The sequence below is a fragment of the Dysidea avara genome, chromosome 3 (assembly GCF_963678975.1).
Source record: "Dysidea avara chromosome 3, odDysAvar1.4, whole genome shotgun sequence".
Classification (NCBI taxonomy): Eukaryota; Metazoa; Porifera; class Demospongiae; order Dictyoceratida; family Dysideidae; genus Dysidea; species Dysidea avara.
The window spans coordinates 7,919,679-7,931,726 of record NC_089274.1 but is presented as its reverse complement, the minus strand read 5'-3'; the positions used below and the strand labels follow the sequence as shown (position 1 = coordinate 7,931,726).

Below are 12,048 nucleotides of genomic sequence, written 5' to 3'. Positions count from 1 at the left end.
TTGATATTTATTCTGTCGGTACTTACCATACTGCCCTGAACTTCAGTGGATTCTTTGTACAGGGGATAAATTATATCACATGACTTAGGACGGCCCGCGCTAATTTTTGTTCAACTTTACGCAACACTTTCTCCAACATTTATGCAGCACTTATAAATGGCAGAATGTCTTTGTTATAATGAGTATATAAGTGGTGCACTGAGTAGGCCTTTTATGGTTTAGACGAAAGTAGACCTGTCACGTGAACTAGAGTGTGATTTAAGCGCCTGCATTTTTTACTGCAGGGAAAGAAAAATGGCAGCGCTTGTTGCATCGGATGAACCTGGTCTGCAAAATAGATACTTCGCAGTCAGACATGGCCAAGTAAGTGTCAATTTTATGTGTACTCATTATACAGTGCAATTATTAACACAGGCCGAGTCAAACGTACAGAAAATTATTGTCTCAAATCCTGCCATTGGCGCAGATGCTTACGGGTTAACTGATTTAGGAATGGAACAAGCAAAGCAGGTGAAGTCTCACTGTACTGGTTGAAATATTAGTGCATGGAAGCGTTCAGTATAATCTATAATTTTATTGCTTTTAGGCGGGTGGAAAGTTAAAAGCATTATTGTCCCCAAATTGTGCTGAGGTTGTAATGATTTCGTCACGTTTTAAACGTGCAAGACATACTGCTGAAATCATCCATGGTCTGCTGGGATGTGCACAACCTCTGGAGATAGATGACTTACTAAATGAAAGAGGTTTTGGCTCATATGACCTTAAAGATTCCTCAATTGTCCATGAAACTTGGAAGAACGATGCCACCGATGCTGTTACCACCCAACATGGTATTGAAAGTGTTATGAATGTTCTAATGAGAACCTCAAAGCTTGTGAAACAGTTAGAGGACACTTATGCCAATAAGAACATCATTTTAGTATCACATGGTGATCCCTTGCGGATCCTCTTGACGATGTTTACCCATGTTGATCCCGGTCAACATGGCTCCATCCGTCACTTTGATAATGCTGAGATCAGAGAATTGACCGATCCTAATATATTGGATACTTGTAGTAATAAATAAATTTCAAGACATTTACCATATTTATTGTATAGGAGGTTATTTGTAAACATACTTATTTCAAAACTACAATTCTTTTACTGTGCTGTTTTGGGATGCTTCCTAGCTTGAGATGGTTTGTCTTCAGTAGTGTCTTCCACTGCTGGTCTTTTTCTTTGCATGTTCTCTTCTCGTTGACTTATTGCTCCCTGCACCACATTGTACTGGTAGGCAAAGTAGTACAGCAGATTGTCGTATTCACCATCATATGCCCTAGAGATCATGTAGATAAGTATTTGTATGACAATAAATACAGAGTACTAAAGGCATCAAATATAACTGTGAATATAGGCTGGTTAGCTGTTGCGTATTTTCTTATCCGTCTATTACCATAATAATAAATGTCATGATAAAAGTGCTTGTCAAGTTGTGCACATTGTTATGCATATATTATTGAAAGGAGATTTGACATGTACATATCTTAACGCCACCCCTGGAGCTGTTGACAAAGGCAGTATTTTGGACCAACCATATTGAACTTGTTCTTTGGAGGTGGGGACATGCAGTATGTTGTATTTAAAAGGTTTGCAAACTATTGCCCTATATTCACGAATGTTCGTGTAGGCTCAAAATACATAGGACGATGCTTTTTGTTGTTGTTTCTGGAAATTTTCAAACAGACTGACCATTCAAATAAACCGAAGAAGTGTAAAATTTATTATTGGATTGTTTGTAGCATTTGACATCAACATAACTTTTACACACATAAATATGCACAAGGTGGACCACATTGGACAGCCATTATTCAAAAATCTTTTTTTTTTTTGTGGGTGATCTAAGACAATATTGTATTCCTTACCTAAATGAAGATCCTAATGTCACCACTTTTTGGATATTTAATAATGTTAAAACTACGTTGATACTGAAAGCAATAGGTGGAGTTATAAATTAGCACTTATTTGTTTTTTAACTTAAAAGATCATTCTGTGTGAAAATCACCAACAAAAGAAGGCATCTTCATATTTCCACAGGACCATTGTAGTCATTATGGAGTTTTTGGTCACATGACTACTTTTACATGTTAAAATTATGCTGATATCAAATGCTACAAGCAATACAATAACAAATCAGCACTAGTTTGCTTCATCTGTAGAGTCAGTCTTTGTGAAAATTTCCAGAAGCTTCAGTACACAATGCAGCTTTGTACGAAGGTGAGGCAAACAGTTTACACAATGAATCCCTACAAGTTATCAATATCAATGGTAACACAGCTCTACAAGATAGCCATACAAATTTGCAATAGTAGACCTGCAAATTCATGAAAGCTGTTATACATAATCATGCAAACTTCACCTCACGCTTGTAATTATAGTTTATCATGAATCCTTGTGACAAAGTTGCAAACTTTTTTTCTGCAAGGTACGTATACTCTGTGACAAGCGTCTTTATCCCAATACTGGGGAGTTCGACACTCAAATCCCCTGCATTGCCCCAAATGAACAATAGTAGAGAATAGTTGCATCGTTACATTGTCCATCAAAATATGTCACCTAGCTCTCCAATTATTTGTAGCACTCTTTACCAAGTACCCCTCGCAACTCACTGTGTAGAGGAATGATCGTGGTACTCTTTGACAAAGTAATAAACAGCTTCAATGGTGGCAAGGTAATGTTTTGATTCCCACTGAGTCCTCCAGAAACAAGTCACAGCATCTTTCAGTTGTACACATACCAGATCAGATAAATTATCATGCTGTGAATAAAGTTTAAAGTGAAGCAAATTCTTGTAGTATCTCTTTACTTACGATACACATGCCACGAGATTGTGACCACGTTGAATCAATAAACACAACTCTTTCTAACTCTTTTAATGGAGTACTTCTTGCACTACTACTGCTACTGCCTTTAACAGATGCTACCAACTCTTCAACAGTAAGAGACCCCTGTGTCAGGGATAATGGCATAAGTCAAAAATACAGAGACTTGTATAGTCAAAACACTTTTTAGGACGAAAATCAAAAAAGCAGTATGTCTGGCTAATTGAGAAAAGATGAACTGTACTGTACCTCTTTGGGATATATCAATACAGTTTTTGTCTTGTCATATTTGGGCATATCCTAAACAAATAAACATACCAGTACAAAGTGTATAATATTCATGTGGGACTTACAGGATATTGGTATATAGTCACCCAGTCTGGTGACAAGATCTTTGCATGTGCTGAAGTGCTTTTTCCTGATGCCTCCTCCTTGTGCTTAACTCTGCAAATACCAACATAAAGAGGCATTCAGGAAAAATAACAGCAAAAAAATCCCCACTTTTGGGCACTTAACGCTTGCAATAACAAACAATCCCATGTCACATCACTCCCCTGCATGTCACCTACATGTCTATCTTAACTGGCAGGGCCACAGTTGGAATAAGCTCTCTGGTAACTCCTACTAACACGTAACAGTCGTAGCAATAGTATTTTCTTGATCTGCCACATAATGGGCAAGGTGACCTTTGGACGCGTCTGTGTAACACATATTTATTATGCAGAGTTTAGCACTGACAAAACTTACGACCTTAAAGGATCCCAGGAAGCTATTTTTAGGTCCTGAAATGGGTTTTTGCAGTCAAGACTTGGTTTTAGCTTTCCAGACATTTCGATTGTGGGTCGAATATTTCTCTGGCAGACAGTCAGTTTCTTCGGGGTTTTTTGAATTTATACTCTCCGTTTGTCAAGAAGAAGTGCCCTGAACGCTTGTGCTATTTTCAGCAGTGTTGGTTTTAGTGGGAATTGGTGAGTTTCACGATTAAATTTGAGTTATACTTTGGTCCATCTGTCTAAATGCACACGCATCCATTAATGGTTATTGTGTCCTATGGGTTGGTAACTAGTGTATAACGGTTTGTGTATTTTGTGACTAGTCTGGTCTTGTAAACGTGTAAAAGGTCATTATTTTCCCACTTGTACATATAGCGCCCCCCTGGGCCTAGCTGCTGTTGATATACATGGCAAGCATATCAGATGATTCGGTGACCCCTGTAACACCAACATCAACAGCTAACAAGTTACCTTGGCCTATTCGCAAGGAAGCCTACGATCTCAAAGATGTGATAGGTAACTGGTGTGGACTGTAAACTGTGATAGACATGCTTTATTGTTACGATTGTTTCTCAGATTGTGTGTGTTTGTACCTATCGTCAAAATGACCCAAAGGAGAGGGGCGTGCATACCTGGAAAAGCATAATATTAGTCATGTTTGTGTCCCTTCTCCCTTTGAACATAAAGGCACGTCACAAACTTCAGTTACAAGGGTACAAGAATAACTACTCTAGATGTTCTAAAAGGCCATAAATGCCTCTATCTTAGGGAAAATTTTAATCACGTAGCTGCCAAGGTTGGTGAGTTATTGCTATTTAATAAAATATAAAATACTGTTAATCTACAAATGTTCAATGTGCCGTCCAAAAGGCAGGTTTTTCTATTGTGTTCATCAACCAATTTGCACTCATGCTTTGTACGTATGTCCAATGTTTCATTGTTATTCGCATGACCCGTATTCCAAATTTCCCTATATGACTGAAAGTTCAACATAAGACGTTTGATATTATATGACAATTATCCTTTTGTATGAAACATTGCTAGTCAGTTTGTTTGTTTAATTATGACTATTGTGAAGTGTTTAGTGGTTAAGGGGCTTAAACACACTAACTGATCAACTGCACATGTACATGCAGTGCTTGTGGGCCAAAAGCTCTGTGTAGTGGAAAAGCAGCTGTAGAACACTGAAAGCAACTTGCACACTGTTCTTACTCTCTATTCATGCTAATATCACTCCATTGAATACTTTAACAAATCTGTTTCATGGCACAGAAAACTATAGTTTACATACATAATGTTACATGGAAAAGTACATGTAGCCATTATGGCATGGATGCACCATATGGAATTCTCAGCAGGTAACTGGCATGCAATAAACCCATTTTAATTTTTAATTGTCAAATTCCGTCAATGGTGGTTGAGTTTTGTGACTACAGTTAAGAAGAGTCTATTGCTACTAACTATTAATGGTATGCTAAGAACTTTCTGACCACAATTCACATTTACCTTTTTTTTTATTAGTGTAACACGCAAACTTTATGTTGTATGTACAAGCAGTTACTCCACTAGGCTGTTGTCAGTATGTTTACATGTAACATGTGCACATCACATGCATTTAGGAACCATGTGTTAATCACATGTGTGTTTAGGATGTGGTTCCACTGCTGTGGTACAATCTGCTGTATGTACCGAAAAGAATGAGAAGGTGGCTATCAAACGAATTGACCTTGACAAGTACAGTGGATCTATTGAAGAACTGCAGGTATGTTACGCCAAGAGTTCATAGTGTTTATACACTCTCCCTTTATTTTTAATGTTGGTTACATATTGTGTACATACACCCTAATGCATACTAATGAGGTGAATATTATTATTGTGTTGGAAATTGTCTGTAATTGTGTATGACGCTCAGAAAAGTGCACTGTTAGCAGTAGCCAGTGCAATACATTGTGCTAGTGACAATGAGGTAAAACTTTCATGGTCAAGTGCCTGATGAAGATTTTGAAATATTTTTACAGCTGGTCCAGAAGCACTACAAATTAAGCCAAATTTCTCTTTTGAAATTCTATCCTCAAGTTATTACTACAAATGTTTTTGAGCTACATAAATGTGCATACTATGGTGCATATTGATTCTGAGGTTCTGAAATATCATGGACATACTGTATGTGCATACTTACAATACAAATCAATGTGATAATGTCATGTATGTAAGCCATGTACTGGACTAGGGGAGCTTTGAGGAGACTAATCCTATCAAGTAGCTCACATCTCCACTTAACAGATATTCTGGCTACTTACTTAAAATACTGAAAGCTCAATAATCACTTATTAGTGGCACTCAGAAACGGATAAGGCTGTATCGCAACATTTTTTTTATTCTTGTCCCCCTATAGCCAGTACATGTTCAGAGGTGCATGTTTTTTATTAACAATACGGCACCCCCCCCCCCCCCGAGGAGACGTGACACATACAGAATATTCATTACAATAAAATCTAGAGTTGTCAGGTATGGCCTAAAAACCCAGAAGTAAACCCAGAAATAAATACAGCTAAAATCAACTATCATCAAACCCATTTAAGGTCCACAAGTTCAGGTGTTCATTCCCTGGACAGGACATCTGCCAAAATGTTATACTTACCAGCAATGTAACAGATGTCCAGGTCATGGAATTGCAAAGCCAGAGATGCTTGTTTTTATTTTCAACTTTGTTCAGGAACACCTGTACTGTAGGTTGTGGTCCCTGTGCACCTGTATGGGAAGTTGATTAGGATCAACATAGAAGTCAATGTAATGCAAAGATTAGAGCCAGGGATTCCTTCTCACATTTTGAGTAGTGCCTTTGACTTGCATTAAACTTATGCGAGAAATAGCCAATAGGGTGATCTATCCCCATGGAATCCTCTTGTAAAAGCACTGCTCTTGTACAGTACACCTGTACCAACATTACTGGCATCCGCAGTGTGTATAAATAACTTAACAAAGTCAGGTGTAGCCAAGACAGGGCTGACACAAGCATAGCTACAGTGGCTCTCTGACAACTTTCACTCCACACAAAATACTGTTCTTTTGATAAGGCTGGTCAAAGGCTCACACACCACTGGCAAAACTTCTGCAAAGCTTTCTGTAGTAGCCCAAAAACCTCATAAGGTCTTTCCTACTGGTTAAGGCAGGGTACTTGATGATGGCCTCCACCTTAGCATTTACAGGTTTCGTGTGGCCCACCCCACAACATGTCCAAGGTTGGTCACAACAGCATGTCCGTTCACTGTTAGATTGGCTAACCTCAGTTGAAGAAAAAATTGCACTCACTTGCTGGAGGTGTTGCTCTCACGTACTGCCAAACATGACGACATCGTCAATATATGCCTAACAATTGCAACCCTTGGATTATCATCTACTGGAACATTGCCAGAGCATTCTTCGTACCAAAGAGCATCACTTTGTAGTGGTAGAATCCCTCTGGTGTTACAGAAGCAGATATCTCTTTGGCCAGTGGTACTCACCAGTATCCTTTCAAATCGATCTTGTTCACACAATGGGTGCAGTCAATACAGTGTTTACTTTATGATAATCTCTGCAGAAGCGATAAGTTCCATCCGTCTTTGGAACTTGGTGAGCTTCCGTTACTCTGAATTGGCTAGACAATATGGGCATTACTATTCAGTTGACTGGAACACTGGACTGGACTACTGGACTGACATATTTTTTGGTTTTTACCCATTCTATGGTTGGCTTTATGGAATCTTGCTAACATTTAGGGCACCTGTAGCCCACTTCTAAATGCATTTCACTACCATTCATTTGGCCACTATACGACACTTATTCCTTACCCTGGTGTATAGTAATGCTGCAGGCATTGAAGGGAATGTGACAGCAATAGTTAACCAGTGATCAACTTGCCAGTGGACAATATTCTTCGAGATATCCTTAGAGGCAAGCTTGAGGAGTAAGCTAGTCTTGCTGTCAAACTTCTATTTCAGTGTAGGGGCTAATCAATTAAAGACTATAAGTGCCTGTGCTGAGAAATCTCTAATTGGTAAGCCCCTGCACTGAACTAGAGGTCTGGCCATGCATATTGTCCACTGGCAAGTTGATTGCTGGTTAACTATTTCTGTCACATTCCCTGCACTGCCTGCAGCATTACTACACACCATGGTAAGGAATAAGTGTTGCATATACTTAGTCTAGCTATAGTGCAGCATAATGAGCAGTAGTGAAATTATTCAGAATGAGATGGTTTCGCATATTCCACTGTTTGTCGTCAGCGTTTAGAAGTGGGATGCAGGTGCCCTAAGGGTGCTTGCTAGCAAGACCCCATAAACCCAACTATAGAATGTGCAAAGACCAAAAAAATATGTCAGTCCAGTCCACTGAATAGTGACGCCCTAGACAATATCGCTCTTCAGCATGTAGTGAACATTCCTGGAACATCTGAGAAAAGGTCAGAAAACTCTCCCTCTGGTGTAGATAAATGTGTCAACTTCTCCACATCACACAAAGCACTTGCATCAGACACCATCTCTAGCTCACTTCTTGTGCTACACAAGCTGTTGCACCAACACATTCTGTCTCTTTTCCATGGTATTTTTAAAACATATTTACGTGGCATAGACCCTGAGTCTTACGTCAGTCAGGTGTGTCAAAGACATAATCCAGTTCTCTAACTTTCCTTGTCACTACATAAGCGCCACAGTACAGTGGATCCTCAGTTATCCGAACAGCTTTGTTCTTGAAGTTAGCCAAAAGTGTTCAGATAAGTGAATTTGTTCGGATAACTGAAGCTCATTGATTTATATACAGAACTTCATTCAACTACTCTAATAGAACAGTCATTTACTCTAATAGAATGCACACTGATGACAAAATACTTTAATAGAACAGTCACATTTGGCATTCGGATAATCGAGGTGTTTGGATAACTGGGGTCGGATAAGCGAGGATGTACTGTATCATGCCTGTAGAGGATGTTAGGGAATTAGAAACAAAGCCAAGACTTTTTCTCCTACACCAAGTCTTCATCTTGCACTGGGAATCTTCAGGTTCTGCTGTGCAAAATTAGTTGCACTCATTAGCTGGTAATGAAGACTAGTCTTTCAAGCTATATGGAGGATCAGTGGGCCTTGACTACTTCAAACTCAATGATTCCTGGACAGCCTCCCTGGCAGTGAACAGCAAAAGGTGTATCCCCTGGATCCAGTCACTCTGATACTGTGTACAGTATGCCCTGAACATAGTCTTCATGGTTTGATGGAAGTGTTCTAATGCTTGAGACTAAGGATGGTAAGCAGATGACTTATACTGCCTAATACCCAACTGGAATACTACTGTACTTGCTGCATAATTCGAACCTTGGTTTGACTGAACCAACTTTGGCAGGCCTATATACAAAAGGAAAGAACTTCATCAAGGCATCAACATTCTTGGGAGCCTTAATGTTTCGGAGTGGTCTAGGAACAGCTTTTGGGAAGCATGTGGGCTTACACGCTATAGTAAACAAAAAATTATTCCGTGACTTTGTTTTGCGAGGTACAATCGATATGGTTCTCATTAAACAGTTCACCACAAGCCTTCAAAGGAGTAACTGGAATCAGTTGATTCGGTTTGCCACCACTTGACAAACATGACAGGTCCTGCAGAACTGAATCACATCTCGCTTCAGCTTTGGCCAGAATGTGCAAATATTTTGTGATGTCTTGTTGATACTCAATTCCAACCAAGGGAGAAAGGCTAGGGCCAAAACCCTCCTTCCAAGGGAGGACAATCTTATATGAAATTTGCCACTCCTCGTTAGCTGGTGTATTGGGGGTCTCCACTTCCGCATCAGGACTCCAGACTTCCTGTAAAAACAGTTGGTTGGCTAGGGATAGCAATTTCAGATTGTGTTGTGTAACTGGGCTGCATGGCTGCTTGTCTTGCTGCAGCCCTGATAACTGCACATGCCAGGAAAAGCCCTGGAATAGTGCATTCCAACATGTCCACGTCCTTAGTCAACTCAGGGTTGCTGATCACTGACAAATCAGGCATCACTCTACTGCCTGTCAAATCATTTCCTGAGAGCCCTATACTAGAAAACTAGACCTTGTTCCCACTACAAGAGGTTCAGTTACCAAGCCACAACAAGTGTGGAGTGGTACACTAACAGGTGCAAGTCCAATTCCTTGTATGAACATGATAGCTCAATGAGACTCCCAGTGTCTATTGTAATTTGCACTTTTCCCCATCTTCATTCAGACAGTGAAACAGAACCCATGGAAACAAAAGGCTTCAACTGCTCATGTGGAGACAATGACACTACTCTACTTGCAGAAGTTAGTTGTACATGGCGAGGTACAACCAAGGAGTTGGACCAGGCATTCTTCTTCTCTCCTTTCCAACACTTGGCCACGATGTGGCTGTTCTTCTTACAATATTAACACACCGGCGCATTGAATTTACTGGATCTCAATCCATCAAGCTGGCGTGTCAACTTAACACTGGCAGAGCCTGATGCTCCACCTTTGTGAACACCTGGGCATCTTCTGAAAAGGTACTCTTGGGAGTCAACGAGTAATCATCTACCAGGACAGTAGCTTGGTGGAGACTTTCTGTATTCTATTCATCAAGATAAGTCTTTGTGTGAGGAGAAAGGCAAGATTTAAACTCCTGCTCAAGTAAGCTGACGCAGTTCACTGAAGTCATGATTAGACGCAAACCATCAATCAAATTGTCCTGTAAAAGTTTGTGAGTCCTGCTTGTGGCTATTCCGGAACTGCTGCCTTAAGTTTTTGGCATAAGCCTTGAGTATTACACTCTTGACTGTGTCGAATCAAGAGCTCTGCTCAACCAACAGTGTGGAATAAACCTCACAGGCTTACATGCATGTAACGTATGTATGTATATGGTGCACATTGCCAGAACAATAATACGGTAATGATGAAATGAATTATTCAATTATGTATGTATGTATCATCTTGTGCTGCAGAAAGAGATCCAGTTGATGGGATGGTCTCATCACGACAATGTGATGACATATCACACATCATTTGTGGTTAAGCATGAACTGTGGCTAGTCATGAAGTTGATGTCCGGAGGTGTGTTCTAATGTGCAGACTTTTGCATGTGTGTACCATTTTGTCTGTATCACTACTATAAATTACATTAAACACTATACTACACACACACACACACACACACACACACACACACACACACACACACACACACACACACACACACACACACACACACACACACACACACACACACACACACATACACACACACACACACACACACACACACACACACACACACACACTTCATTGTACATGTATGTAGGTTCATTGCTGGACATTTTGAAGCACATGTCAACCAAAGACATGAAGGGTGGCTACTTGGATGAGACAGTTATTGCTACGGTACTGAAGGAAGTGCTACAAGGCCTAGAATACTTTCACAACAATGGTCAGATCCACAGGTATGTACTACAGTATAAAGGGAAAATATTCTTTGTATAGTGTAATTCCATAGAAAAAACCATCTATCCTAAAGGAAATAGACTCAAATTTTTAAAAGCTTCAGTAGTATAGAATCAATTGTTGACCTACTTAAAGTAGTAGTTGTGTCATTGGACTGATCACTTGCTCTGCTCAGAGCACTTTTTTTTATTTGTGTGGAGCTACACTGTACATGTTAGTGAAGGGTTTTGCAGTACATGTATGTCTTGGCTGGCTGACGTATTGTGTTGTGTCTTGCTCAATTATTTCATTTGTGTGTAATTGTGTGTAGAGATGTTAAGGCTGGGAACATTCTACTTGGTGAAGATGGTACAGTTCAGCTAGCAGGTACGTAACTGTCTGTGATAGCAGGTACAGTGGACCGCATGGGTGATTAAGTGCACTAGCTATATGTTTGGGACCTGCTTGAGATAGTCACTAAAATGAGATAGTCAGGTACTGGATTGTAATATTTCAAAACAGTGGTCTGCTTTATCATGCCTCACCTTAGATAATTAACTATAAGGATTAGCACAATATTGCTATAGGTGCACCAGTGAAAACAGTTGCACAGCAGAATTCACTGCTTTGATTGTTTGGTGAGCTAAGCATAGATATTGCCTATGTAGCTTTGGTAGAATCGTTCTACCACTTCCTTCTCCGTAGGCTAGGTTCTGAGCTATTGTTGGTAGGACTGATTTGTGAATTAAGCCACGTATAACAACAGTTTGGCCTTTGAGCTCTTCTATACAGGTATTGGTATTCTGCTTACTCGGGCATATCTGCTCTCCTTTCACTTAGGATAGGATACAATTTTCTCCTAGGTTCCATGCTTTGTGATAGCTATGCTGTGGTCCAACATCTTCCAGGTATTAAAAGAAATACACAAACGGATTTCATTTAATTATCACTAATCTTTTAATTATTGGTGCTTGTATT

General features: G+C 39.7%; 4 protein-coding genes across 4 annotated transcripts in view; 2 read left to right on the top strand and 2 right to left on the bottom strand.

The window, feature by feature from the left end:
* The window catches only part of LOC136249204 (uncharacterized), a 14,150-nt gene extending 13,968 nt beyond the window's left edge, over nucleotides 1-182 (bottom strand). Inside the window, exon 1 of the mRNA XM_066041159.1 lies at nucleotides 27-182. The gene's annotated coding sequence lies outside the window, so the exon portion shown is untranslated. The remainder of the gene's footprint in view (nucleotides 1-26) is intronic.
* Nucleotides 89-1,143, top strand: LOC136249210 (2,3-bisphosphoglycerate-dependent phosphoglycerate mutase-like). Its single transcript, XM_066041167.1, has 3 exons — nucleotides 89-363; nucleotides 415-510; nucleotides 587-1,143. The coding sequence occupies exons 1-3, from the start codon at nucleotides 295-297 to the stop codon at nucleotides 1,064-1,066; spliced, it is 645 nt and encodes a 214-aa protein (XP_065897239.1). The 5' UTR covers nucleotides 89-294; the 3' UTR covers nucleotides 1,067-1,143.
* On the bottom strand, nucleotides 1,033-3,761 carry LOC136249209 (tRNA-uridine aminocarboxypropyltransferase 1-like). The gene is made up of 7 exons (XM_066041166.1): nucleotides 3,609-3,761; nucleotides 3,428-3,556; nucleotides 3,212-3,302; nucleotides 3,108-3,158; nucleotides 2,847-2,984; nucleotides 2,646-2,794; nucleotides 1,033-1,315 (listed from the first exon to the last, which is right to left on the bottom strand). Exons 1-7 carry the CDS (start codon nucleotides 3,686-3,688, stop codon nucleotides 1,141-1,143), a joined length of 813 nt encoding a protein of 270 aa, XP_065897238.1. The 5' UTR covers nucleotides 3,689-3,761; the 3' UTR covers nucleotides 1,033-1,140.
* LOC136249207 (serine/threonine-protein kinase OSR1-like) overlaps nucleotides 3,506-12,048 on the top strand; it is a 20,768-nt gene continuing 12,225 nt past the window's right edge. Inside the window, exons 1-6 of the mRNA XM_066041162.1 lie at nucleotides 3,506-3,826; nucleotides 4,007-4,147; nucleotides 5,281-5,393; nucleotides 10,596-10,704; nucleotides 10,952-11,090; nucleotides 11,402-11,457. Of these exons, the coding sequence (XP_065897234.1) occupies nucleotides 4,039-4,147; nucleotides 5,281-5,393; nucleotides 10,596-10,704; nucleotides 10,952-11,090; nucleotides 11,402-11,457 (526 nt within the window). The 5' untranslated portion in view covers nucleotides 3,506-3,826; nucleotides 4,007-4,038. The remainder of the gene's footprint in view (nucleotides 3,827-4,006; nucleotides 4,148-5,280; nucleotides 5,394-10,595; nucleotides 10,705-10,951; nucleotides 11,091-11,401; nucleotides 11,458-12,048) is intronic.

Coding starts and splice junctions, on each gene's coding strand:
- LOC136249210 (XM_066041167.1), top strand. CDS start 295: ATGGCAGCGCTTGTTGCATCGGATGAACCTGGTCTGCAAAATAGATAC. Junction 364..414: donor TCGCAGTCAGACATGGCCAA/GTAAGTGTCAAT, acceptor TTATTAACACAG/GCCGAGTCAAACGTACAGAA. Junction 511..586: donor GAATGGAACAAGCAAAGCAG/GTGAAGTCTCAC, acceptor TATTGCTTTTAG/GCGGGTGGAAAGTTAAAAGC.
- LOC136249209 (XM_066041166.1), bottom strand. CDS start 3,688: ATGTCTGGAAAGCTAAAACCAAGTCTTGACTGCAAAAACCCATTTCAG. Junction 3,557..3,608: donor GCTTCCTGGGATCCTTTAAG/GTCGTAAGTTTT, acceptor TGTGTTACACAG/ACGCGTCCAAAGGTCACCTT. Junction 2,985..3,107: donor TATTGATATATCCCAAAGAG/GTACAGTACAGT, acceptor TCCCTGACACAG/GGGTCTCTTACTGTTGAAGA.